This window comes from Pectinophora gossypiella, chromosome 14, assembly GCF_024362695.1.
Source record: "Pectinophora gossypiella chromosome 14, ilPecGoss1.1, whole genome shotgun sequence".
Taxonomy (NCBI): domain Eukaryota; kingdom Metazoa; phylum Arthropoda; class Insecta; order Lepidoptera; family Gelechiidae; genus Pectinophora; species Pectinophora gossypiella.
Window position 1 is genome coordinate 5,602,893 of NC_065417.1, and position 26,236 is coordinate 5,629,128.

Here is a 26,236-nt window from a genome sequence, read left to right on the forward strand (position 1 = left end):
ATGGGCAAAGAAGTTTATACTGTCTATACTGTCCTCTTTCAGAAATTTGTAATACTTAAATAATATAATAATATAATAATATATTTTTTTAAAGTGGTTCCATGCTACGTTAGTTCAGAAATATATTGAATGTGGCATGTTATTTAAAGAGTGTAATTTTCAGCAATATTAGAAGAAGATGGTTTTTTCTGAAGATGCTTAACTCCTGGAGAATTTTTTGTAATATTTTATATCAAAAGTAGCTGCAAATTGTCTTCTGATTACTTGTGGGTCCCCCTAACCCAAGAAGAATTACTGGCGTGAGTAAAAGTTTCGAAAACGACTATTACTATTCAGTGTGTTAGTGACACCGTACCGACTACTGAGGGGAATGATTCGGCTCATGACTCTGAGTTAATATCAATTGGAATTTTCCGTTGCAAAATTCATGATATTTTGTGTTCTTTTTTATAATATTAAATTCCATATTTTTGCGATGTAAAATTCCACTTGATATTAATTCAAAATAAAGAATTGAATCATCCCTTTCGGTATTCGGTGCGATGTCACTCTGCCCCACTCGGTGGGGGTTACTAACACCCTTTATAGTTTCATACCAATTCTAGATTTCCAGACCAAAGTCACTCGGTCAGAGTAAAGTTCACTGTATGCACGCACCAAACACTATTGTGCAAATATTCGGAAACAATAAGGTATGATATAAACAGTAGTATTCGTGTAACGCGGCGATGACGGTGGCCTATGGCGGAATATAGAACAATGGTCACAATATTTGTTCAGGTGTCGTTTCCAACAAACAGGCTTGCGTAGGCTTCAAGGTGAAATCGTGTTATGATGCTGAAGACTTAGTAGGGTTTGATATTATTGAAACTAGATGGATGATCAGGGATATGAATAATATTTTATCTTCTTCTATCGTGTGGGTTGTGAGGTGGACTACCCAATCAACCCTGGTGTTAGGGTTACGATTGAGCCGCCAAAGGCCCCTGATGTGGTTTATGCAACGAACGACTACTAACTTTACAATAGGCGATGGATGACTAGTCACTCGGTCTGATCATTGTCTAAATGCTTACAATATAAACGGAGTTACCGAGTGAAATATATGTGTAGGTAGGTATAATTTGGAAAAAATACTTTTAGAATTATTTTCATATAGAGAGAAGCCATTTCCGAAATCATTCTTAACACAAAACAGTCCATCACGACGTGTGTTATATCCTTTATTTCAGCAGACGAAAAGAAATTTGTTCAATCGAAGAAACGTATTCATTTCCGATGTCTGTAATAATTGTGTAAGGGACTGAGGAATCACGGTATAACATTGCCGGGTGTATTAGTCATTTCATTGCCATCGTATGGCAGTGTTGTTGCGGTCGCTAACTGTACCGGCATTCTATGACGGATGTAGGCGGTATCCGAGCGATGATGGAGAAATAATGGCGTGTCGATCACTGCGATACACGACTGCTATGGTACCATAGATTTACTACTACCGTAGATTGAACATCAGCGTTCGAAAAGTGGGACGCAAAGTTACTGTTAATATAGCGACGTGGACAGTTCTTTACCTCAGTGCGCGATTACGCGCCGAACTGGCAACACGCTCCATCCTTTTTCGCTCACAGCGAAAAAAAAGGATGGAACATCATGTTTCTAATAAGTAATGACATTGTGCATGTTGCGAAAGAAGTCATAGAAAAACGTGACAAAATGTTGCACTTATTATTACATTTTTCTTTATTAAAATTCATAAGTAAGTTAAATAGAAAAACGAAACCGTTTTTTGACAGATTTAGATTTGTATTTATTTAGTACTTAATTAGAATTTCATAATTTATCTTTGACCTAGGTAACTACACAATTATATTATTATAACGATTTAAAGGAAGGCGGGGGCCATTACATTTCGTTTAAAATTATCACATAGTTACTTACAAAATTATTACAATTTAATATTTTATACTTGTGTTGCTAGCAATTTTTTGATTTTGTGGCTCGCTCACTTTTATTGTCAGAGAGTTTTCCAATGTATTGGGTCCGGTTCAAAATGTTTCGCGGCGTAACGTGAGAGCTTGATGTAAAGAAATTCTTCGTCCTTCATAATAATATCATAATTTCCAAAAAAGTCTAGAAAATTATTTACATTACTTATTTTTTTATTATTCCTCGAGCAGCTCTGGCACGATGTGCTGATAAGATACAATAATGAGCACATTTCACAAACGTAAACGTGCTTATCAACGAAATTAGATACAAATGAAAACCAGTCATTGAAACGCCCCTTTATAACGTGTAATTTAACACATGTTTAGTTTTATTTTGATTGATACGAATAACAAAATACGATTCTAAAGCAGAATGTAGATCGAAAATAGCGCACGCGTGTTTCATTTGATCTTGTTCTGTTGAAGTGTTTAATGCGGAGGAATGCAAAGCAAACACCACAGAACCTCGTGGTGATCCATGTGTGTTCACATGCGCACACAATGGCTGATAAGAAACACTGACTCACATTGAGAAAGCAGCTTTTACGAGAGTGCGCCCGCGCCGTTCTCGATGACAATTCTTTCTGTGACAGAGAGAAAGCTGACACGAAAGGTTAAGCTGCAGCCGAGCTATGAACTATATCGGTTAGTGTTAGATAACTCCTTTTGTGTACCGTGACCGATTTCTTTGGTAACAAACTGAATGGTTTCTTTTGTACTAAACGCTTGTTTTGAACGCATACACAAACAGAGAAAATCGTTACGTACTTTACTGGCTTTCTCTGTTTACAACGCGCATTGTACGTAGAATCTTGGAGTAGTTTTAATTAGGAATGCTGTCAAAAATGTGCTTTATGGTTTCTACTTATTAAGTCTTTCTTTTCAATAAAATCTTACATAAGTATACAAGATTGAGCGGTTTATGAACTGGCGTTGTGTAACAAAATGCGGTTACAATTGTAATTTCATTTATTTTCTTCGTGTATACCTTGGATTTAGATTAAGTAAGTATAAAGTACATTAATGTATCAGATACATTTATGAGGAAGGAAGGAAGGAAATTCATTGAGCACGCTCTGTTCGACTGTCTTCTGTTTTCGCCCTATCAGTGCAGAAGGTCGTTTTAAACAGCATTTTTATATGAACTCATGAATTCAAACACTAAGCCTATAGGTACAAATCTTTATCTATAAACTAATACGCATGGTGCTGAGGCAATGATCTGCTTAATATGTAATTTTACTGTTAAACACTAAGGTTTTTGTATTGCGATCACTGTTCCGAAACATCTTCCCGTTGTGTCGTGTGAACTTAAGAGGGGTAGGCGCGGAAAGGGGAAGGAATTACCGAGTTTTTGTCGTAAGCAGAGCCGTAACTAGGTGAAGGGTGCGGGAGCAATGTGAAATTAGTAGTTAATCTACGTAATGTAATATAAGTCATAGATATATCGATCAGGATACTTCCGGCCAAGAAGTTAATGCCATCTGCGGCAAATCTACAATAAGTCACGTCAAAAAAAAAAAACCATCAGGATACTTCACAAATGTAGCTGTTTGTTGTATTTCTAATGATTGGTTTGTGGGGTGAAAGGCAAGAGGGAAACCACTGCCCTATGTTTGAATAAAAAATAACATGGAGAATGCTACACCGACAAGAGCGTGGTTCTTAAAGTAGTGATGATGATGTTTGTGACTTGGTAAGTTGGGGATGTTTCTATTTAGAAATAAACAAAATTACCTACTTACTTATAAATATTTATGCAATTTCTCATGACAAGTGATCAGTAGAGTCTCTCAATGGCCCCGATTCCTGCAGACACCACCTAATTTTATTTTAAGTTATACCCGTCATTTTCTTATCCGCCGCAAAGGAAAGGGACGGATGATTGTCAACAAGTTACTTTTAAAACGAATGAATAACCCGGGCGAATAAAATAGGAATCTCGCTGGTATGCAATCCATTTAAAGTTTTGTCTACTTAACTCTATCGGGTTATTGTTTTCTTCGGGTGTTAGTCTTTATAGGAATACATTTTGTAAATCTTTATTTAACCATCTTATCCAGAAGATCTCTTTGGTAAAAATTAAAAAAAGATTTTATTGGTAAAAGAGATTTTTTTATCGTATGGACTAATATTGTTTCCTACCAATAATAAAACGGTACCAATAATGAAACAGCAACATATTTTACAAGAAGCCAAAAAAAGACAGTCATTATCAAAAACAAAGACAATAAAGGAATAAAAAAGTATATCAAAGAAGTAAAATTCTATAAAAAGTTGTGCTATCTTGCACAGTTTCTTTATGGAAAATAAATATTTACTTACTTTAAAAAGCTAAAGGGGCATGGGACCACAGAGGGTGCTACCAGATAGGTCCCTGGTCACACCACTTGTTATAAGGCTTCCACACGCCAGCCGTGGGAATTGTGGGTCATCCCACCTTAACCTTTCCCTAGGGAACTTATAGTAACTATTGCGAGTTGCCAGCTAACTTGATAAGTGGGAGTTTTGAATTAACGAGTTAAGGTATATTCGTGGGAGCGATTGACGTTGGATGATAACTTATTCGTTCGATGAGAATGTTTTCTAAGTTTTGCTTGTCATTGGATTATGGTATGATAAAATGGTTAATGGTAACTACTAAATATTTCTTTAATGATCTATTTTTGACACTGTTGTAAGTTAAGAGTACTTACCTATCTATGTAATTTAGGCGCAAAATGCGCCTGGAACAACTGGAGGGATTTAGTGTTTGACGGACGCTTACGGTCTGAAATTGTTAATTATGTTTTTTTTTATATAATAATAATAATAATTGTCATTGTAATGTTATATGTGTATATATATTGTAAAAAAAAAGGAACTACGTTAAACTTACTTTTTCTTTTTGACGCGACTTATCGTAGATTTACCGCAGATGGCATTAACTACTTGGCCGAAAACGTTAAACTTATTGCTCGAAGAACATAGAGGATAATGTATGTAGACAATTATTTTATTGTATTCACCCTTATAGCAGTATCTTGCAGATAATAGCGGTAGGGGACAACCTAAGAAAGTGTGGATGGATTGTATGAAGAAGAATATGTGAGTGAAAGGAGTGAGTACTGAGATGGCGACTGACAGAGATGGATGGAAGAGTAATACACATTGTACCGACTCCGAGCAGGCATTAATACTAAAAATATAATTCTAATTTTAAATAATGACCGAAATACTGTCGCATGCTTAAAAACAATGTCAGTGCAATTCTCGGAGTCGTTGCATTTCGTGTGATCGATCTAAAATTGCTAAACACACGTTTCGTACCACCCTGACCGACATTTAGCAGAAAACTGCAATGCTATTGGGATTTACGTAATTCAATCTAATTGTTCTGTTTTTGATCACTCTGCAATTTAAACTCACGAATAGACTACTGCCGGTCTGTAGGTATGACTCTGAACTCTGGATTTTTTTGGTGAACTGCTTATTTATTTATTTATTTTTTGATTTGACTTATTGTAGATTTGCCGCAGATGTCATTAACTACTTGGCCAGACAAATGGGGAGCGCTGCAGGCTCTCACCCGGTACAAAGTTTAAGACAACAGGTCTGAGGGTGCCCAGTTGGGCGCGAACCTCGGCTCAGGGCGTCGTCTGAGAGGAAAAATATTTGTAGAATTATTCGACCCTAGTGGATCGATAGCGATAAGCGCTGATTGAGGGAAATCGTCGATCACGCCGGCGGGGTCGGTAGGTATCGGGGTCCTGAAGTGTTTGTTGTCGCGAGCTGATTGGCTGCCTCCATGGCTAGAGGAAGCGAGTCGTCGGGATCGTATATGGAACTGCAGCACCCATATACTTTTATGTTTTGTAACTTAATTTATCTATCGTGTTTTTGGGGAACGCCGATTGGAAAGTCCCTTATTACGAATAACGCGCCATCCAGGATGTTGTGCCTCAAAAAGATCACATACATCATCACAGTACTAAGATAAATTGATAACAAGCTCGTTCTGACCATTCATGAAACTCTCTCTCTCTCCTTGGCATATATTATTGCCATCTGATGGTGGGGTCTGCCGTCTTCGTACTTCTCTTCCACTTCGCTCTATCAGACAATACAATACAATACAAATACACTTTATTGCACCAAAATAAAAAGAAATAATTACAAAAAGTCTCTTAATTAAGTACATGGCAAATGGCGGCCTTATCGCTTAAAGCGATTTCTTCCAGACAACCATAAGGTGAGGAAAAATGTAAAAAAATAATAATTGAAAGATTGCGGGTACAAACTATAAGTACAACTTATTACCAATAAAGAACGTGACGTGTCGCTCTCGGAGACATTGCACATGCGCAGGTCCTTTTTGACCACATCCGCCCCTCTTGCTTTTGGTCGTCCTCTTGGTCTAAGCCCTGGCATGTTTAGATTGGCTGTAACATTACCCACATAATCTGGAGGTCTGCTTTTTACGTGCTCAAACCTTTGAACTCTGACTATTCATGAAATTGATAAAAGTATTTTATTACATGAAACCAGTTGAACTATGCGACTAGCCGGAAAAACCAGAAGACTTTCAGACAATCTACAATCCAGTTCCATAATAGATCCACATTGATGTAACTGTATGATATGTAAATAGAATTACCAAGATGGTTGCACAATGGGCTCATAATAAGATTTTGCAGGTAGGTAATTATTATACAGAAACGTTTTCCTGTTAGCAAGTACGATAATGACGAATAACACAAGTAATTATTTATATTATTATGTCACACAATAAGAATTTAAATGTTTTGGTTGTGCATATTGTTCCGAGAAGCTTCAGTGTAATTCGAAATTGTTCATATTCCAAAAACATCTTCCTAGGACGCTATTATACCAAAATGACTAATGACACACAGTGGTCTGTATACGTCTTCGAATTGAATAAAAAAATAACATAACATAAACATAAACTGCCTATATACGTCCCACTGCTGGGCACAGGCCTCCCCTCAATCAACTGGAGGGGGTAAGGAGCATACTCCACCACGCTGCTCCACTGCGGGTTGGTGGAGGTGTTTTTACGGCTAATAGCCGGGACCAACGGCTTAACGTGCCCTCCGAAGCACGGAATAAAAAAATAAATCTTTTCAAAATCTCATGGATGCATAGCAGTCTATCTCGTTTCTCAAGAATATCTTCATGGTAATGCATACATAAAACCACGCACGTAATTCCTATAAGTACGGCCAGAGTCACAAGTTACCAGTAAAAGTACCTAGGGATATCTAGGTACCTAGGGTTAGGGGGTACCTAGTAGGTACCTTTTCAGAAGCAAATAAAGAGTATTTCTATTTCTATTTCTTAGGTCATTCCTGAAGAATAATTAAGATGAATTTTAGGAATCATTGACAATAGAAGGTAAAAATGCGGTTTGTTACATGGTGTTCTCGCAATCGTCCCTTGTATAAAGCAAAGGTGAATGGCTTTGAATGTCACCGGATTGTTGGCACACGGCGCGACATGCGTGCTCTGCTCACCCACTGGCGCGAGTTTACAAACTCTACCCAACGTTTGTAAACACGCCGCCGCTCTGAATCGAGATGACTCGCTGTTTTTCAACAAACCGTTCACAATAATCCGCCAGAATAGGGATGATCACGCCCAAACAAAAAACCCTTTGTAGCGGCCGAGCATTGTTAAGTGACGGAATTCTATTATTAGATATAGCGCTTTCTATCATAAAAGATTGTGTTGACGTAATTATAAATGAATTACCTCAATAAAATAACCGTAAAATGGCATCCATACTTGACCACTAAACCTGTTAATTTTTGACTTGACTAAATAAGCATAACAATTAATTTTTTGTGAATATTTTATTCAAAATCAGTTATTTCCGCTATCTGAGGATATAAACAAGTTTCTTGTAGCAGGTACATCCCATGACATTCCTGTGAGAACAATCGATATTGTTTCGCCTCAGAGAATCGATTAGCTGCATTGCTTCCGGGATCTGAGACTTCACCGGCAATTGATTTCACACTGCTTGATGTTGCGTATTTTTCTAGATTTCTACAAATAAGACTATTCTTTTAGGATTTGCTCATTGCTGTGAAATGAGTTTCTGATGAAATGCGAGAGGATTATAAAGAAATCGTAAAAACGCGAAAAGTACAGTTCGAGGTTGTTCCGACCGTGACCGTTGCAACTCACATTCACTCTCAACATCACCCAAGAGGAATAAAACTGTTCTTTTAAAATATACTTTGCAAGAACTTTGTAAGAAGAAAAAATTAGACCACTTTTACCTTGATTTGTTTTAAAGTCATATTTTAGGTATTAATTTTTAGCAGTGACCGAATAGAAAGTCGGAAAATTTTCTTGGACTAAAGAGTTTAGCGTATTTCACAATTATTCCTTTCTCCTCTAGCCTCTAAGGTATTGGTACTTGTTTTATGCCCTTTAAACGATTGAAGGTTGGTTTTGCATCTCGATAGCACTCTATAAGAAGCAAGCCGGTACGAGGTGGTCGACCTCGCTTCTTAACTAAGGTCTCGACGATGTTTGGCTGGCCTTTCCAAGTGTGGTTCAGTTCTTGCGAAAATAAAGCTGGCTCGGTTTTGTCATCGGATGTTTTGTTGCTTGGCGAAGATGGCAAGATGGTTGTAACATCAGTTACTGTGTAATTGTCTTATTGGTTAACTATTTACTTACATTTGGTGAAACAGCCATTTGTTAGTCAAAGATATTCGGTAGTTGCATCAAGATTCTATCTCGTAGCGAACATAAAAATCAAGTGTTCTGAAGGGTTAAAAAGCCACATCGAAGCAATTCATCTACTGGATATTTGCGCATATAAAAGTAAGTGCGCAATGCAAACAAATGTCAAATAGCAATATTGCTTGTTTAGGTAAATTGTTTCCCGAACTTTTGTATTAGGTACATAAACATACTCCAACATTCTCATCACGTTTCTTGTATCAATTCTCGGCTTAGTCCGATCGTGCATCTCAGTAATCTAGTCGTGGGCGGCGTGAACTTCAGTCGACGACTATAGCACGTATATTAATAAACTCCTTGGCTTTATTGCTTTTATGTTTTTATTCATTTTTTACCTGCGCCTGCGACGTGAGACGTGACATCACGATGACGCGGCGGCGTGAGGCGCGAGGCGGTGACTCAGATGCATTGAGCATCGGTCACGGACCAAAGAATTTGGCAACCACTAGCGATGACGTCTGATGGTAACGACTATTATCATTACCGGTAAGTTAGACATGGCTATCATAAGCAGCTGTTTCGAATTACTTAATCTTTCTACCTATCCTTTTGTGAATGTGAAAGCAAGTAATTGCCTGTTTAGAATTTAATTTGGCGTTTAGTTACGCTATAAGCTGGTAAATATGTCTTTTAGATTTTATTTCCACTTCAGTCATAACAATTTCGCTATCTAGAAATACCTGTCTCTACACTACTTTCTCTTAGTTATTTGTGGTGTTTTTATCTACACAATGGCAAACATGCGGGAGATATGATGAATAGGGCAGGTAGCATAGCAAACAGTTACAATACAATTGTCCCCTTTTCAAACCACACTTGACTGCCCACTGCTAAACACCTGACTTACAATACAACCCTACAGTGAAGGCTCATTCGTCGCCAATAAAGTCATAATTCAGCATGAAATCTAAGTCAGACAAAAAATCTAATGACACCAATTACACAAAGCCTCATGAGTCAATCAAGTGAGGAATGAGTCGACTTTGTTTCTCTAATTCCAATCGTATTGATAGAGAAACCATTGTTTGTCATTAGGTAACTGCATTGCTACTAAGTATAGATCTTTTGTGTGACTAAAGTTCATGACCTAGATAGTCTAAATAAGAATGCTAGATATTCTACAATGGCATCCGGCTCGAAGGACCATCTTAAATGAGTGTTCTTAACAGGTAGATGGTGAACATATTTAATACACAGAGCGTCAACCAAAGTGAATGTAAACACGTTTTGTTGATCCAAACCAAACGGCTTTTGGAGTTGCTCTATCAAGAGATACAGGTAAAATCGTAACGTACCTTGACCACTAATTGCCGCCAAACAAACAACAAGAAACGGAGCGGCGATGATGAAGCCTCCACCTCAAGGACCGCGCACAGCACAAGAAAACTTGTTGTCACTGTTTCGAAACACTCGCACAAACCACGACGAACTTGAGATCACTGTTTTAATAGCACAATAATTCGATGTAGATTGGTATGTGGGTGGTATTCCTAAAACGCAGTTTTAGTTTACAAAAACAGGTTTTTTTATTTACGCTAGGCTGCACATCGCGCACTGTGCATACACCTGTGAATCGCGACAGATCCGCGGCGACTGAACACGCCGCGCGAGCGGGACGGCGCGACGCGGAGCGACAGAGACGCAGCATGTGGGAGGGGGGACACCGCTAAGCTTCAAGAACGCACACTGCTCCACTTTCCCGGCACAAGAATTAAAATTATTTGATTTCGTGATCAACCTGTGGCTATTAGCGTTTATGTTCAACAAGTTTAACATGAATAATAATGAAAGAATATTGAATAGTTATCATTGGTTACCAGTGCGTGGTAAGTGTGACAGTAGAACCGACAGGTTCGATGAGAAATCTATGAATATCATTGGCACTTTTACCTGGTACACTGGATTTATGTAATTAGTAAACATCAATAAGTTTGATGCATGTTGTTTATGTGTGAACTTACTTTCTTACAAAATATATCAACGCGAATCAGTTTTTTCGCGACTCTCGTAGTTATAGTATATAAAAAGAAATGGCGATGTTACATGAATTGCATGTGAATTTATAAAAATATACTCAATACATTACAAGACTCAGAAAAAATTTTAATTTTCAAAATCTTAACAAAAATTCAGAAAAGTTTTTTGAAATTAAATATTATATTGTTTTGCCCACATCGTCACGAATCCTAACCACAGTGCGTCCGTACCTCCTGTTACCTGGCACGGCGATTCCCCCCTCCACCACCCCGCGCTTAAATTTTAACGCCGCTACACAGCGCCTACTTATTCTAAACTTTTATCTTCTACACGTAAAGTTTATTTTGAAACTTTATTCTTTACAGTTTAGAGAAGATTTATCTTAAGCTATGTTAAAAGGTTTAGTGACTGTAAGGCTTTGATTAGAACAAATGTAAGAGCTTTAAAGAGATGTAAGTAGCTTTTTAAGATTTCATATTAATAAGTTTCTATGTGTGGCATTTAGTTCATAGCCGAGTACCTAAGTGATTGACCTTTATTCGGCCCTCATTGTGAATGACAGTTCTTAAATAAGCTCTTTACCTCTTCATAATTCTTCGTTTCTATTATAAAATCTAAATACCTACAATATAACGTAACACTTTATGTCTATGTGTCTTTTCAACTAAGCAAATCGTATCTGTACAGTGTACGTATTGTGTATTTATTTGCTGTATTTATCATAAGTTAATTATAGCTGTTGTTTCTTCGAACATTAAATATAATAAAATAAATAAAATAAAAAATATCTTTGACCAATAACTCGCAATGAAATAGCGTGGTGGACTAAATGCTCCATCCGGGTCTGCATGACCACCAAGCCGCGCGCGACGCGAATTATATCAAGCGCTTGGACCAATAAATGATACGAATGCTATCTTACGTAGATGGACGTCAAACGGCTATTGGTCGAAGCGCTGAATATAATACGCGCCATTGCCATGCAGACCCGGCATATCTCCTCTGGTTTTGATTGACTAATATTTTACCTATTATGCTTGTGTATACATTATTATGCTAGCAACGGTCTGTGAAAGTGATCAAAAGTACAAATGTTAGGGTTCATTTAATTAAGTGACGTGAAAATGATAGGGGACCGGCGCAAGCGCAACAGGTTGCATGTTGCGATGTACCTACTTCCTGATTTGCTGATAACAAAAGTTCCGTTTGTTAATGTTTGTACGAAATAGTGGCGTCAATTCGAGTAGACCTAATTTATTTTTAGTGAGTTCTAATAATAACACCATCCAGCGCACGATATTTGCATGAAAGGATTATTTTTATTAAATAATATAGGCTCGCGTTTGACCACAATCTCACCTGATGGTAAGTGACGATGTCTAGGATGGATCACGCTTACCTAGCAAAGGCTTCGCTCTAGCCTTGAAGACTCCCAGATTATAACGAGTTGGAAAATCAGACGACGACAGACAGCTACAATCCTTCGCTGTTCGCATCAAAAAAGGAAGATGCTAATAAAATAAAGTTTTGCCCCCTAGATCTTCGCTGATTAATTATTTGATACTCTTATCTACGGGATAAATGTGTTTGATAACCGAACAGTATTAAATAGGCTTTCACATAATGTAACGGCCTCCGTGGCTCCGAGGTAAGTGACGATGAATCCCGGTGGGGAATAATCACAAAACGTCCCTTAGCTTACAACACCGCTTAAGTCGAAAATTGGCGGTTTTTACATTTCATTGGATGAAGAAGAAAATAAAGGTTAAAATAAAGTAAATCGTCAAAATAAGTACTTATAAATAATTATTTATTAACCGCTAACTAGAGTATGTATTAAGTAGCAATAAAAAAATCTACAGATATTTTAAATAAGACATTTTTTTTCGTCTCCTGTAAAGTTGGTAAAAATGACTTAAGCGGTGTTGTAAGCTAAGGGACGAAAAATTACTTTGTGATCCCTAGTTTCGTTAGGACATTACAGGCTGATCACCTAATTCTCCGAAACTAAGATGATCCGTGCTTCGGAAGGCACGTTAAGCCGTTAGTCGCGCGTTGACCGCGACTAACGACAACTTAGTCGTTACATGAGTCATGTCAGGGGCCTTTGGCGGCTCAATAGTAACCCTGACACCAGGGTTGATGAGGTTGGTAATCGACCTCACAACCCACACGAGAGAAGAAGAAAACATAGTTATAAGCTATTGTCACTAATTCAATTAATAGCCTATATACATCCCACTGATGGGCACATGCCTCCCCTCAATCAACCGGAAGGGTTTTGTTTAATAGTTAATACTTTTTTTTTATTACGCTTATTTCTACTCCATTCGTGTTTTAAAACTACTACCAAATAGTCTATAAACTTTATCGATTCTAAGTAAGTACTTATTTAAAATTCATATTTTGCTAACCAATGCATTTGGGTTTGTTCAATTTAAATATTAAAGCGTTAAAGCGATTTCCGACATCGACATGTAAAATGCATTGCGCGATGAAGCGTAGACCAACCTACTACTGTCGAATAAAATGGTTCTTTTTTTAAAAGTTGAACCGTGTAGAAGCTTCCAATACTTAGTCAGTTAAATTATGTGTAAAACATTTAACTGGCACCGTCACGCCTTTAACCTGTGAGGCTGTGGCGAATTACGCTCACGTATTTATTTAGATTAGATATTTATCTATTTTAATAATTATTAAGTTCTTTTTTTTAGGAGATCGGTGGCGCAGCGGTAAACGCGCTCGGTTTGCGATTGTTGAAGTAAAGCAACTTTCGCAGAGGCCGGTCATAGGATGGGTGACCACAAAAAAAAAAAAGTTTTCATCTCGAGCTCCTCCGTGCTTCGATAGGCACGTTAAGCCGTTGGTCCCGGCTGCATTAGCAGTCGTTCATAACCACCAATCCGCACTGGGCCCGCGTGGTGGTTTAAGGCCCGATCTCCATATCCATCCATAGGGAAGGCCCGTGCCCCAGCAGTGGGGACGTTAATGGGCTGGTGATGATGAAGTTCTTTTTTAATATTCATGACGTAATAATATTATCCTGTTCATTTCCGAACGTTCCTTTTAACATGTCATTTTCTGAACGCTTTTCTGTTTGACAGATAGAGCAACTTTTCGAACGCACACGCAACGTGTTGTAACTTGCATCGCTTACCACACCTTTTGTTTTCAACAATTTAATAAGTAAATATAACTAAGTTACACCAAGCCGCTTGCCGTTTGAATCAGAGCCACCATCATCACTCAACACCTTCGAGAACCGTCCAGAACATCGTGACAGCGATTCCCAATACACGAAAAGACCTTCTAAATTTTCTTCCGTCGCAAAATTCATGACATTTTTGTTTTTTTTTTAATTATTTAATTCTATTCTTTTGCGATGGAAAATTCGAATTTGATATTAACTCAGAATAATGAGCTAAATCATCCCTCTCATTATTCGTTACGATGTCACTTACACCCTGTATTGTATTGTATTGGTAGGTCTATCCTGTTGCATACCCATAATTCCTATTGGGGTAGACAGTCACACGTAGGTAATCATAAAGCGAATTAGATAATAGATCAGTTAACGACAACAATACATTGTGTAAGAGCAATGATAATAGTCATTTTATGAGATAAAAGAGATTGAAGTGTTTATGAACGTTTCCTATCTCTTATCTTGATAACACTCTACTACGGCCGAGTCTAGCTAGGGTTATTCCATTTTTAAATAAAGTGTCGATTTAAAAGGTAAATTGAGTTGCCATTACTGCCAATATAAATTAAGGTATATTTTACTTATAGGTATCTTGTTATTGCTGGCGACGGTGGTATAATAACTGGAGCTTTGACTACTGAAAAGACAGTACTTATTTCAATAAACGTTCTTGAAATTTCAGAAGTAGCCCTAATGAGAAGTAGCCCTTATGAGAAGTAGCCCTAGTGAGAAGAAGCCCTAATGAGAAGCCCTAATCAGAAGCAGCCAAAATGAGAAGTTGCCATAATGAGAAGTAGTTCATTTGCGAACCGGTTGCCATAATGAGAATTAGCCCTAATGCGCCTAAAACAGGTCCTAAGTTTGATTCCTATGTATGAACGTACTGCCAATATATTTTAATGTATATTTTACTCTTATGTACGTATCTTCTTATTGCTGGCGACTGTAGTGTAATAATGGATGGACCCTTAGACTACTAAATGAGAGGTCCTAAGTTCGATTCCTATGTATGAACGTACAGAACATTATAGGGCTAATATCAAAAACTACTACTACTAAACTCTTCTTGCATGAGCTGCATTTCTCTAAAATCTGTAGGGCAAAACATTATAATCAGGCGAAGCCGGGTCGAGCCGCTAGTGTTGCTGTTAAGGCTATTTAAAAATATACAAATTATTATACATATTTATATTCTTTTAGACAGGCAAAAAAAAAAATTCAAAAATATTTATTTTTCAAAATTGGCTTACAAAGTTAGCGCTTTTTGAACGTCAAAACTTTCTTTTACTTTCTCTTATATACTGTATGTGTATATTTATTTATTTTATTATTTATTTATTTATTATGGTCCATCAACAGCAATACATATACAAACACACAAAATAAAATACACAGAGGAAATGTTCCGGTATGCCTGCTAATAATAGGCGCACACAACACTGGCTTAAATAATAATAAAAAGTAGAAACTAAAGTTAACAAATTAAATTAAAGTATAAATATATAATTTAAGGTTTAAGTTACTTTGTACTTACTAACATCTAAGGATTTCAAATCCGAAATAAATTCTTATTCATTCATTCGTTTTATTCATAATTATGTAATTTAATTTGTTAACTTTAGTTTCTGCATTTTATTATTATTTTAGCCAGTGTTGTGTGCGTCTATAATTAGCAGGCATACCGGAACATTTCCTATGTGTATTTTATTTTTGTGTATTCTTGTGTATAAGTGTATTATTTCAATAAGTTACCAAAAAAACATTAACTAAATGTAACGACAAATTAGGAACACTTAATTAACACCTCACCTTGTATGTACCTAATGAAACACACTTGTGAAACGATACATACAAATAATGCATAGATATATACGTGTGTTGATGAATACAATTGGTTTTTAGAATCATTCCATTGAAGTCAATTGAATGAGCGTAGGGGACAGTGTAGTGTGGTGTGCTGTTCATATCAGCCGTGCGTTCAGATTTCTGATAAGAAATAGCTGGTTTCACGTAACATCTCTTTATACCTGCAGTCTCGTTACGTTTTTCTTCAGTGTGAGTGGAAATCTTAAGGTAAAATGTTTAGATAAACAGTTCTTTTTTAAAATCAGTGTTTTTAAAATATTGTGTGGTAGAGTCTATAGAACAGAATTTTGAAACGTAGTTATAAGTATTTACGTGACGAATTGAAGTGCTGTAGTAAGTAGGTAGTCGATTTGCGTATGACACAGTAAGTATTCGATTACACGTTTTATAAGTACGTTATTTTATAATTGCTACTTATTGTTAGTTAGATTGTACTGGGAATACGGAATGAAATCCCGACTCGAAATCGCAAATTCGAGATCCCGCGGGATTGGAAATATCAATCCCGCGAGATCCCGAAATTTTCGGGATCATCCCGCTTAGGGACGGTACTAAAAAAGTATCGGCGTCCAAAGGACGTAATATACGATCCCGACGACCCGATTACTCTAGCCATAAAGCAGCCAATCAGCTCGCGACACCAAACACTTCAGGACCCCGATACCGACCCCGCCGGCGTGATCGACGATTTCTCACAATCAGCGCTTATCGCTGTCGACCCTCTAGGGTCGATTAATTATTTCAAATATTTTTCCTCTCAGACAACGCCCTGAGCCGAAGTTCGCGCCCAACTGGGCACCCTCAGGCCTGGTGTCTTAAATGTTGTAGCGGGTGAGAGCCTTCAGCGCTCCCCATTTGTCCGGCCAAGTAGTTAATAATGCCAACTGCGGCAAATCTACAATGTCACGTCAAAAAAAAATGTGTCCGAGGGGTGGCGGGGTAAACCTAGCTCAGGCGCTGGTGGGGAGCGTAGAGTTGCCGTTCTATACATAGTATTATTCCTTATATGATAGAAGCTTTCCTTTATGAACGTACCTATAGAAACATATCCAAATGTGAAAAGTATTCTGTATTCTTTTACGTATTTGCTCTTGCTTCAATAAGTGTGAAATTAAACGCCTTTATCTTCGTTTCGTGTTGCAAAGTTGATGAGTTCGCTGGAAGTAAGTACATACGTTATACCTACTTGCGCTGGTAGAGTAATATGAACCGATAAATCAGAGATATCACATATACTTTTTAAATAATTACTGAAGAAGTGATTAATATAAACTGTGCCTGTTAAATTATTTAGGCAAAGAGTGAGTGACAAATATGACATAATAAGTAGGTACCTAGAATATAAAAGTATTGAATCCGAGTTAGCTAAATGTAGCTACAGCCATTTAAATGTTTTGCATGTGTAAGAATGAATCTATTGCGTAATAAAGTTCACTAACACTGTTAATATATCATGTAAAATTATTCGTAAGTGATAGTTCATTTTATTGATTTGCATAAGTATTGCTAAGTTTACAATAAACTATGACACTGGTGTGGCATGCTTTATATTTAGTTTGTTATCATTTATTGCGGCCAGATTCAGTTCTGTTCTGAGCCTCGAAGACGATCTTTTTTGGATGAAAAAGGTATGTTTCAGTTGTAGGTATTTGCAAATTTTACGATGAAAATAATTATGTTGTTGACAGGAATTACATCTAAAGTTAATGTGGTTTCGTAGTTCTTTTTTACTACTTTTCATAATCCACCCTTTTTCGAAGTACTATTCAGGCTTAGTGTGAGTACCCAATAAAGACGGTTTTGATAGCCGTGGCGTGATAAGGAAGGTGGTGTTTTATCCGAAAGCCCCATGACGAGGAAGAAAGTTACCCTGCAAATGTCCAGGTGTTGGCAAATTTTACGTGCTGCGACATCGGTAGCGTGGCCGAGCGGTCTAAGGCGCTGGTTTAAGGCACCAGTCTCTTCGGAGGCGTGGGTTCGAATCCCACCGCTGCCAAGATATTTTTGGTTACGATAATTATTATCTTCTATCTACTGGATTGGGAGTAAAGGAAACAATAATGTTCAGCTGCTTATCATACCAGGGCAGTCATAAAAGTAGACTTGGCTGAAACGAATATGCATAAGAAATTCCAAACTTTCAACTATGGGAGCGCGCACACTGGATGCGAGTTGTTCAAGACTCTAATGTTGGAAATTCATACGAAAAGTCTACCCAAACGATAGACCACCCAGTTACAAGGCAAGAACGTTGATCATAAGACTTCGACACCACCTATGTGGTTGCAAATTGTCGTCTGGTGACCTGTATCACATTTTTACCCCCAATAAGTATTTGTGTTATTGGGTGGTTTTTGGCCAATTCGGGAAACCCTCAACTTAATTTGACACGAATAAAAGGAGCTCTATCTTTTTCTTGCACATACGAGGGGAGGTCAAAAAGTTCGCGGAATGAGGGGGAAGGGGGTCGAAATTAAACACGAAACTATTTTTCCTTTTCAATATATTCTCCCTTAACCTTAACACATTTTCCGGATCTATCAAATAATTTGTTTATTCCATCATAAAAAAAAGATTTCTCTTTGCTGTCAAAATAGGCCGAAATTGCAGACTTGACTTCTTCATCATCGCCAAATTTTCGTCCACGCAGTTCCTTTTTCATTTTTGGGAACAAATAATAATCGCTGGGGGCCAAGTCTGGACTGTAAGGTGGGTGGTTTAATTTTTCGAACCCGCATCGGTGAATGGCAGCCGTCGCAACATGGCACGTGTGGACGGGTGCGTTGTCGTGCAAAAGGAGCACACCTCTTGACAGCTTTCCTCTTCTTTTTTCCTTGATAGCCTCTTTCAATCTATCCAGTAAAGAAGCGTAGTAATGTCCCGTTATAGTCACACCACGATCTTTATAATCAATCAGCAAAATACCTTCTGTATCCCAAAAAATAGTGGCCATGATCTTTCCGGCCGATTGTGACACCATAAACTTCTTTGGAGGAGGTGTGCCTTTTTTATGCCACTGCATCGACTCTTGCTTCGACTCAGGTTCATAGTGGTGAACCCAGGTTTCATCTCCAGTAACAATCCGGGCCATAACTTCTTCCTTATTCTCTCCACGGAGCTCTAAAAACTGGCGAGAACACTCGACACGCTCGCTTTTTTGAAGTGGCGTGAGCATTCTTGGAACCCATCTTGCGCTGACCTTAGTCATCCCAAGATGTTGATGTAGGATATTTAAAATACTTGTTTCGGATACACCGACCATTGCTGCAAGCTGCTTCTTCTTCAAGCGGGTATCTTCTAATACAAGTTTCTCTACTTTTTCGATGATTTCCGGTGTGGTGGCCTCAATGGGCCGTCCGGAGCGGGGGTCATCTTCAATCGACTCTCTTCCCTGCTTGAAAAGACTATGCCACTTGTAAACCATGGTTTTACCAGGGGCAGAGTCCGCGTAAACTGCTAACAGCTCTTGAAAAATCGTCTGAGCGGATTTTCCTTGCTTGGTGAGGAACTTAATGACGGCGCGGTGTTCAATTTTCTCCATATTCGCTGAGTTCTTCCCGATTCACTTGTTTGCTGGTCGATAGTTCAAACGTTAATGACCCGATTTGCTTCAAACTTGGTACATATACTGTTAATGAGGTGTGCAACTAGCGGCTACCTGTACGAGCAAACCAACCCCCTCCAACCCCTCCATTCCGCGAACTTTTTGACCTCCCCTCGTACAATAAGCGAAGGACGGTATTAGTTTTAGAGTTGCCAAACTAAAATTAAATTAAGTTTGTGTCCGCCAGCGTACGCATAATTGGGTAGGTAGGTCAAAGATAAATTATGATATTCTGATTATACCTACTAAATAAAGACAGATCTAAAACTGACGAAAAACATTTTGATTTTTCTATTTAACTTATTTATGAATTTTAATCAATAAACGTAACTATACATCCGATATTTTATAACATTTTTCATACGTCACAGTGTGCTTTTCATACAAATTCTAAAGTACTTAATTGGGTCGTGTACTAGGTTCAAGATAAATTATGAAATTGTGATCACTAAATAAAGAGAAATCTTAAACGAACGAAAAACATTCTTTTTTATTCTATTTAATTTATTAATGAATTTTAATCAACCTAAACGAAATACCTAGTAAGTCCGACATTTTACCACGTTTTTCTATGACGTCACAGTGTGAATTTTCATACAAATTCCAAATTTAAAAGTTTTGACGTTTAGAGAAAGGTAAATGATTTGACTAGGTAGTTGGAAAATAGCCTATTATAGACTTATGTTAAGTATATTGTCATCAGGAGTAAGATGGCGCGGCTGCTGGCGTGGTGCAAGCACTCCCTGAAGACCAGACCGGCGCTGTCCAACACGGTGGTGTACGCCAGCTTCTACACCGCCGCTGAGCTTTCACAGCAGGCCTTCAATAAATACTACACGGTGAGTGATAAGTACCTACTACTACATTTAAATTTACAGGGACGGGTGAATTCGCCTCCGGTTGATTGGGGGCGGGGGGAGGCCTGTGCCTGTGTAGGTATATAGGCTACTTCTATTATTTAGATATATTAAAAAGAAAGGTACATATACTAGCTTCTTAGTCTATGATTTTTGTATTTACAAGTTAGGGTGTAGGCAGTGTCATTTCATATCTCTATGGGATAATATCAAGGGTAATCATAGTCGCAAGTGATTGCAAGTCAAACCTGTAGCCGTAGCATGAAGCATGGGACGCGATAAAAACTTAACGCGATATACTTAGATAAAAAAAACTTAAACACAATTTTATGTTCAAATATAGCGTCACACTCGATATGTGGGTTTTGTAATATTTTTGTAAGTGACTGAGACTGTGAAGACACGAAGATGAACATACATACATATATATTTTTTTTTATTTTGGGCGCCTCCATTGTGTAGATATTTAATATATTTCGTCGATTGTCTTTTTGCTAATTTTTTTTTAACTAATGTAAGTTTGTTAATGTGCCGTCCAATATGGAAATAAATGTTTTTTTTCTTTCTTACACATACATACATAAACTCAACCATAAAAAAGAAGAAAATAAAAAGCGAAATTAATTAATTTAATTGCAAATAATACTACCTACGTTCGGATAAAAGTAGCAAAAGCAACGCGCTCTGTCAGCTTCATGAAAAATTTCGCCAAAAATATCTTGGCAGCGGTGGGATTCGAACCCACGCCTCCGAAGAGACTGGTGCCTTAAACCAGCGCCTTAGACCGCTCGGCCACGCTACCGACAGCGTGGCACTTGAAATTTGCCAACGCTATCTCTTAACAGCTATGTGATAACATTACATAACATATCTATAGTTAGGTACCTACATACCAGATAACAGTATCGATGTAGTAATTGCTAATTAAAATGTGCATTCGTATTAGCTAGGTATGTATGTATACTAGAATTGTAGAGCAAGCCAAATACAATGTATCTAGAATTAATTCTTTAAATAGATGCTTAAGTAGGTATATTTTGTAGATAGGTATGTAAACATACTCCTAAGTCGTAACCACCTCCACCGAACCGCAGTGGAGCAGCGTGGTGGAGTATGCTCCATACCCCCTGCGATTGATTGAGTGGAGGCCTGTGTCCAGCAGTGGGACGTATATAGGCTGTTGTTAGCTCGTAACATAAAAATGTTTAAATTAATTTCTCTTGAGTTGTTTTCACTCACACAGTTGGCTCGGCAATTATAGACATCGATACGGCTCACCACCTATCATGTTGGTCTAACAGAGAGTTCGATGAGGTGTGGGTACATAGTTCATTTTGCGATGGATGTACCTCTGGCTACTATAATTTAGATATAGTCGTGAGTTTTTGTTGTTGTTAAAATATACCTAGTATATTATACCTAATAGAGAAGCTAGTTTCAATCCAGGTCAAAACTTGTGGTCTAAAGTATTCAAAAAAAAAACATAAATCATTTATTTCAGACATGATGGTCCATAAGTATTACATTAATTACACACTTAAAAAAAAAGTAAAATAAAAAAAAAGTATTATATGGAATGAAATTAAATCAAATCAAAACCTCGAAAAATCACAAAAATAAAAAATCACATTGATTTTTCAAAATGGCGCTTTTGTGTTTTTCGCTACAAGGAAGGCGATCATAATGGGGATTAAAAACTAGTACATTCCTACTTCCTTATCTACCTGATCACTCCTTTTTTTTCACTAAAACATCGTAATGAATTTTCAAATTGTTTTATCAAATTTCAGCCAGAAAAACCCGAAATGAATTACGCTGCGGCCGCTAGAATCGTTACTGTTGGTAGCTGCGTCTACGCACCCACTCTCACATATTGGTAAACTTTTTATTTACTTTTTTTTTTAATAAATTGACATTGAGCTACATGCACACAGAGCCGCAAAAGGAAGACAATTACGCGGGATTTTGTATGGAACCGCAAAGAAGTTTTCTCGCTTATTACGAGAACGGTAACTAAGTTGTATCTTTATTTATTTTTTTCATTTTTCATTTTAATTACCATAGTTATTAAGTAAAAAGTATATTATTGTATCTCAAATAATAATGAAGTATGTCAATTTGGGATAACACTGGCTCCTGAAATACAGTTATACTAGTTTAGGAGCCAGGGCCTTATTTATAATTGTTACTTGTTTGTTGTACTGAATAAACTTTCTTTCTTTCTTTCTTTCTTTCTTTCAACTACATAAATAAAATTATAATAAAAATGCTCGTACTTTGGTAATTGCAGACGACGTAGATTGCTTTAAACTTGTTTAATGAATGGCTTTTGACAAATTTTTATTTTCATTTTTGATTTGAGGCGAATCACAATTTCATAACGTTTTACGTGGATTTCTTTTACCGTAGGTACAACACTTAACAAGTTGTTAAAATTTTAACAGGCTATTACTTACCATAAAGTTTACACGCGTACTGTAACGTTAGATGAGGAGCTCGGTGGCGCAGCGGTAAACGCGCTCGGTCTGCGATTGTTGAAGTTAAGCAACTTTCGCAAAGGCCGGTCATAAAATGGGTGACCACAAAAAAAAGGTTTCATTTCGAGCTTCGGAATCATCATCACCAGCCCATTAACGTCCCCACTGCTGGGGCACGGGCCTTCCCTATGTATGGATAGGGAGATCGGGCCTTAAGCCACCACGCGGGCCCAGTGCGGATTGGTGGTTATTAACGACTGCTAATGCAGCCGGGACCAACGGCTTAACGTGCCTTTCGAAGCACGGAGGAGCTCGAGATGAAAACTTTTTTTTTGTGGTCACCCATCCTATGACCGGCCTTTGCGAAAGTTGCTTAACATCAACAATCGCAGACCGAGCGCGCTTACCGCTGGGCCACCGAGCTCCTCATAAAATTCAAAATTCAAAAAATTCAAAATTAAAAAAAAAGACGATAAATAATGACAATAGATTCGCCTCCTATAACAGGACATAAACATGGCTGACGAGGAGTGTATATGGTACACCTCTGTCTACCCCTTCGGGGATACAAGCGTGATGTTATGTTAAGAATGAATTAATTAAAAAAAAATATTTTCAGGTACCGACTCCTCGACAGAAAGTTCACGGGGACGGGCTTGAAGGCAGTTGCAACGAAAGTGTGCAGTGACCAGTTCCTTATGACGCCCATCTTGCTAGCTGCCTTCTATACTGGTAAGCACTTGTATCAGATTTAGTTCTAGTTAGTAATGTAAGAGGTTAGACAAGGCTTCAATCAATCTAAGATATCAAACAAGGTCTCAATCAGAGATAAGTTACTAGGTAGTACCTGGGAACTGGAGAAATCGGAGCGTAAGGAATATCATAACTTTGGGGTTAAAGAGGCCACATTGAAGCAATTCACCTAAAGAGCAATATTGCTATGTGACTTACTGTACATTTGCCGTAGATGCCATTAATTACTTGGCCGGACGAGGTGTTGACATTGCACACTTATTTTTTTAATCCAGTGATCCAAATATCAAGCAACAATTGTTTTTTATATTATGCGGCGTCTGTCATTATATTGTTTTGGAATAATTATGTGCCTGAAAAATGAGAAAATAGATAATTATCACGTTCAAACTACGTAGCCTGGAAAGTCCCTTGTTGCCTAATCCTTTCCTAATTATTTTATTTTATTTATTTAGATAGGTATACCAACAGTACACATATTTATTTATTTATTTATTTATTTATTTATTAGGTTTGCCAACAGACAAAAACACTTTAAAGTTGTAAAGTTATAAAATACAAGTCTATTTTAGTTTTTGTATATGTGCTCCAATTATAGGTACACACAACATTCGTAATTATAACAACAAACTTATATATCTAAGTGTATATATATTTATATATAATTAAATATGTATAAAACTTAAACAGAAATTAACTTCTAAATTAAAACAGCCATAAATCTTCTTAGAAAACATAAGAGTTAAAACTATAACATATACATAGGTATACAACAAAATTAAGTATTGTTGGAAACAAATGAATTAAAATTAAAAATACAAATGGGAAAATGTACGTTATGAATTTATGATGATACAGAGTTTGTAACATGCCTTAGTAATTATTTTTCGTTTCAGTTTTAGCAGTTTTAGAACGCAAAGAAGATGTTTTCGAGGAACTTAGATCAAAGTATTGGAAAACATTTGTAGCGAACCAAATGTTTTGGATCCCTGGTCAGACTATCAACTTCTTCTTCATACCACCGCATCTTCGAGTAGTTTACGTGTCAGTGGTATCATTCTTATGGATCAATGTTTTAGTCTTCATCAAACGACAAAAGGTTGATGAGCAAATTGAGAAGGTCGGCGAGCAAATTGAGATGGTTGGTGAGCAAATTGAGCAGTTCGTCAAGGAATTATAATTATTATCATGACGGTGTTTATTTATTACACGCCATTATATTTTTAAGCTAAAACAATCAAAACTTTAGCTAAGTATTGATAATTTCTGACAAACAGACAAATATACATTAATAAATAACTACTTAATCATTCCGATGAAATTATTCAAAAGAAAGACCTTATTGCTTGCTGTTTATTTCATATAAATTATATTCATGATTTATTTAACATTAAGTTTTTGATAAGACAATATTATGAAAAAGATAAGCTAATAATTGAACATTCCTACGAGGTGAACAGGATTCTACTTTTTAGATTATTATATACTTGTATCTTAATAATATTATATACGTTTGTTGGGATTTGTATATAAACAATAAGGTATTAAGCATTTTTATTAATATTAGGTATACATTCTTTGTGATATTATCCAGTGCCAATTTTAAACTACCTAATATTACGATGTAAATATTTGAATATTTAAATGAATTGTTGTTATTAATTAAATAAATAAATGTTTAAAGTTTGTTTTATTCCCAAAAAGATTTCCCTATAAAAAAAGGACTTGTGAAGATTGCTTGCTCTCTTTATTGGCGACCTACCAATAATAAAAAGGTTCTCGTGCAAGCAGCAATATATTTTACAAGAAGACAAAAGTCATTATCAAAAATAAAGACAATAAAAGATTAAAAACTATATCAAAGAGGAAAAATTCCATAAAAAGATGTGCTAACTTACACATTCTCCCCTTTTTATTAGCAAAGAATCTTGGCAAGGTTCCTTAGGGGTCCCATCTGTCCCATCTTGCTAGCCATCAATGTTACCTACACACAACAAGAACAACAACAACACAACAACAAGAACTAAAAAAAAGACCTAACTCGTAGAAACCCAATAACTACCATACTAAAATGCCATACCACAACTCATGCATGTTATGAGTTGTAGTTTAGTAATCTCTTGTAGAGCCTTATAAACATATTGTATAAGGTTTTTGGGTGCCTACTTACACAACTTTTGGCAGAAATGTCTAAGCTAGACTTATGTACGCAACGTTGCCGGTAATAGCTATAAACCTTAGTCATAGTCTGCTAATAAGATCCGCAATATCTTCCGCGCTTGTAAGGTTTCCCCTTATTTATTAAAGTCGTGGAGTACAGGCTTCTTTCAGTTATTTCTTGTCTTCTACTGAAGTCTGTGCTCCTGGTACTTAAATTAAAATAAGCTCCTACGTTTTTTAAAACTAGAAATACTTACATTTTTAAATAAATACATATCTACCTATCAACCTGCTTGACAAATTGAAAACGATTAAAAAGCTATTAAACTTTTACTGGAATAATTATAATCATGGCGGATTCACATTTATTGCTATGTTTTGTGCAAAAGGACTACAAGGTTCCGTACAATTTAGTTAACCGTACAAACAGTTCGTTGACGGAAAATGTTTCTGCTGAACCAAAAGCGATGGGACTCGGTGCCGTGACTGGGATTCTGATCACGCTTTTTATTCATGTCTTCTTGACCTACGAGGTAATGTTATTTGTTTTTCCATCTAAGTAGTTTATAAGATATCCTACTGCAAATGCCTCC

The 26,236-nt window shown here is 37.0% G+C and overlaps 2 protein-coding genes and 2 non-coding genes across 5 annotated transcripts in view; 2 read left to right on the forward strand and 2 right to left on the reverse strand.

Annotated features, from left to right (window-relative positions):
* LOC126372481 (rab11 family-interacting protein 4) overlaps positions 1-10,327 on the reverse strand; it is a 120,802-nt gene extending 110,475 nt beyond the window's left edge. Inside the window, exon 1 of the mRNA XM_050018274.1 lies at positions 10,040-10,327. The gene's annotated coding sequence lies outside the window, so the exon portion shown is untranslated. The remainder of the gene's footprint in view (positions 1-10,039) is intronic.
* A 5,535-nt stretch (positions 10,328-15,862) lies between these two features.
* On the forward strand, positions 15,863-25,166 carry LOC126372562 (mpv17-like protein). 2 transcript variants are annotated; one of them, XM_050018387.1, is made up of 5 exons: positions 15,863-15,999; positions 20,100-20,235; positions 22,044-22,129; positions 23,350-23,462; positions 24,380-25,166. In XM_050018387.1, the coding sequence occupies exons 2-5, from the start codon at positions 20,107-20,109 to the stop codon at positions 24,661-24,663; spliced, it is 612 nt and encodes a 203-aa protein (XP_049874344.1). In that variant the 5' UTR covers positions 15,863-15,999; positions 20,100-20,106; the 3' UTR covers positions 24,664-25,166. The 2 variants fall into 2 exon arrangements, with proteins under 2 accessions (XP_049874344.1, XP_049874343.1); XM_050018386.1 differs by having other exon boundaries at positions 15,869-16,156.
* Trnal-aag (transfer RNA leucine (anticodon AAG)) lies at positions 17,707-17,788 on the forward strand. Its single transcript has one exon. It is a non-coding gene; the product is annotated as a tRNA-Leu (tRNA).
* Trnal-aag (transfer RNA leucine (anticodon AAG)) lies at positions 20,974-21,055 on the reverse strand. The gene has a single exon. It is a non-coding gene; the product is annotated as a tRNA-Leu (tRNA).
* Positions 25,167-26,236: the final 1,070 nt, after the last annotated feature.

Coding starts and splice junctions, on each gene's coding strand:
- LOC126372562 (XM_050018386.1), top strand. Junction 20,236..22,043: donor CCTTCAATAAATACTACACG/GTGAGTGATAAG, acceptor ATCAAATTTCAG/CCAGAAAAACCCGAAATGAA. Junction 22,130..23,349: donor GCACCCACTCTCACATATTG/GTAAACTTTTTA, acceptor AAATATTTTCAG/GTACCGACTCCTCGACAGAA.